At 40.0% G+C, this 433-nt stretch overlaps 1 protein-coding gene across 1 annotated transcript in view; it reads right to left on the bottom strand.

The window, feature by feature from the left end:
* Positions 1-324: 324 nt before the first annotated feature.
* The window catches only part of LOC106476660 (eukaryotic translation initiation factor 3 subunit A-like), a 1,448-nt gene continuing 1,339 nt past the window's right edge, over positions 325-433 (bottom strand). The window contains exon 2 of the mRNA XM_013937300.1: positions 325-431. Within this exon, the coding sequence (XP_013792754.1) occupies positions 325-431 (107 nt within the window). The remainder of the gene's footprint in view (positions 432-433) is intronic.

The raw sequence follows: 433 nt of genomic DNA, 5'->3' as shown, positions 1-433 counted from the left end.
TTCTAAATTATCCGCTGTTCTTTCTAATCTTTCTTTTACAGGCTCTAGATTATCTCCTGCCCTTTCTAATCTTTCCTTCACAGCTCCTAGATTATCCCTGCCCTAGTTACTCTTTTCTACGCGGTCTTTAGATTATCTACTGCCCTTTCTAATCTTTCCTTCATAGCTCCTAGATTATCCCTGCCCTAGTTAATCTTGTCTACGCGGTCTTTAGATTATCTACTGCCCTTTCTAATCTTTCCTTCACAGCTCCTAGATTATCTCCTGCCCTTTCTAATCTTTCCTTCACAGCTCCTAGATTATCCCTGCCCTATTTAATCTTTTCTACGCGGTCTTTAGATTATCTACTGCCCTTTCTAATCTTTCCTTCACAGGTTCTAGATTATCTCCTGCCCTTTCTAATCTTTCCTTCACAGCTTCTAGATTATCTCCT

Source organism: Limulus polyphemus, unplaced genomic scaffold, assembly GCF_000517525.1.
Source record: "Limulus polyphemus unplaced genomic scaffold, Limulus_polyphemus-2.1.2 Scaffold11154, whole genome shotgun sequence".
In the NCBI taxonomy this organism is placed as follows: domain Eukaryota; kingdom Metazoa; phylum Arthropoda; class Merostomata; order Xiphosura; family Limulidae; genus Limulus; species Limulus polyphemus.
This window is presented reverse-complemented; position numbering and strand designations above follow the sequence as displayed.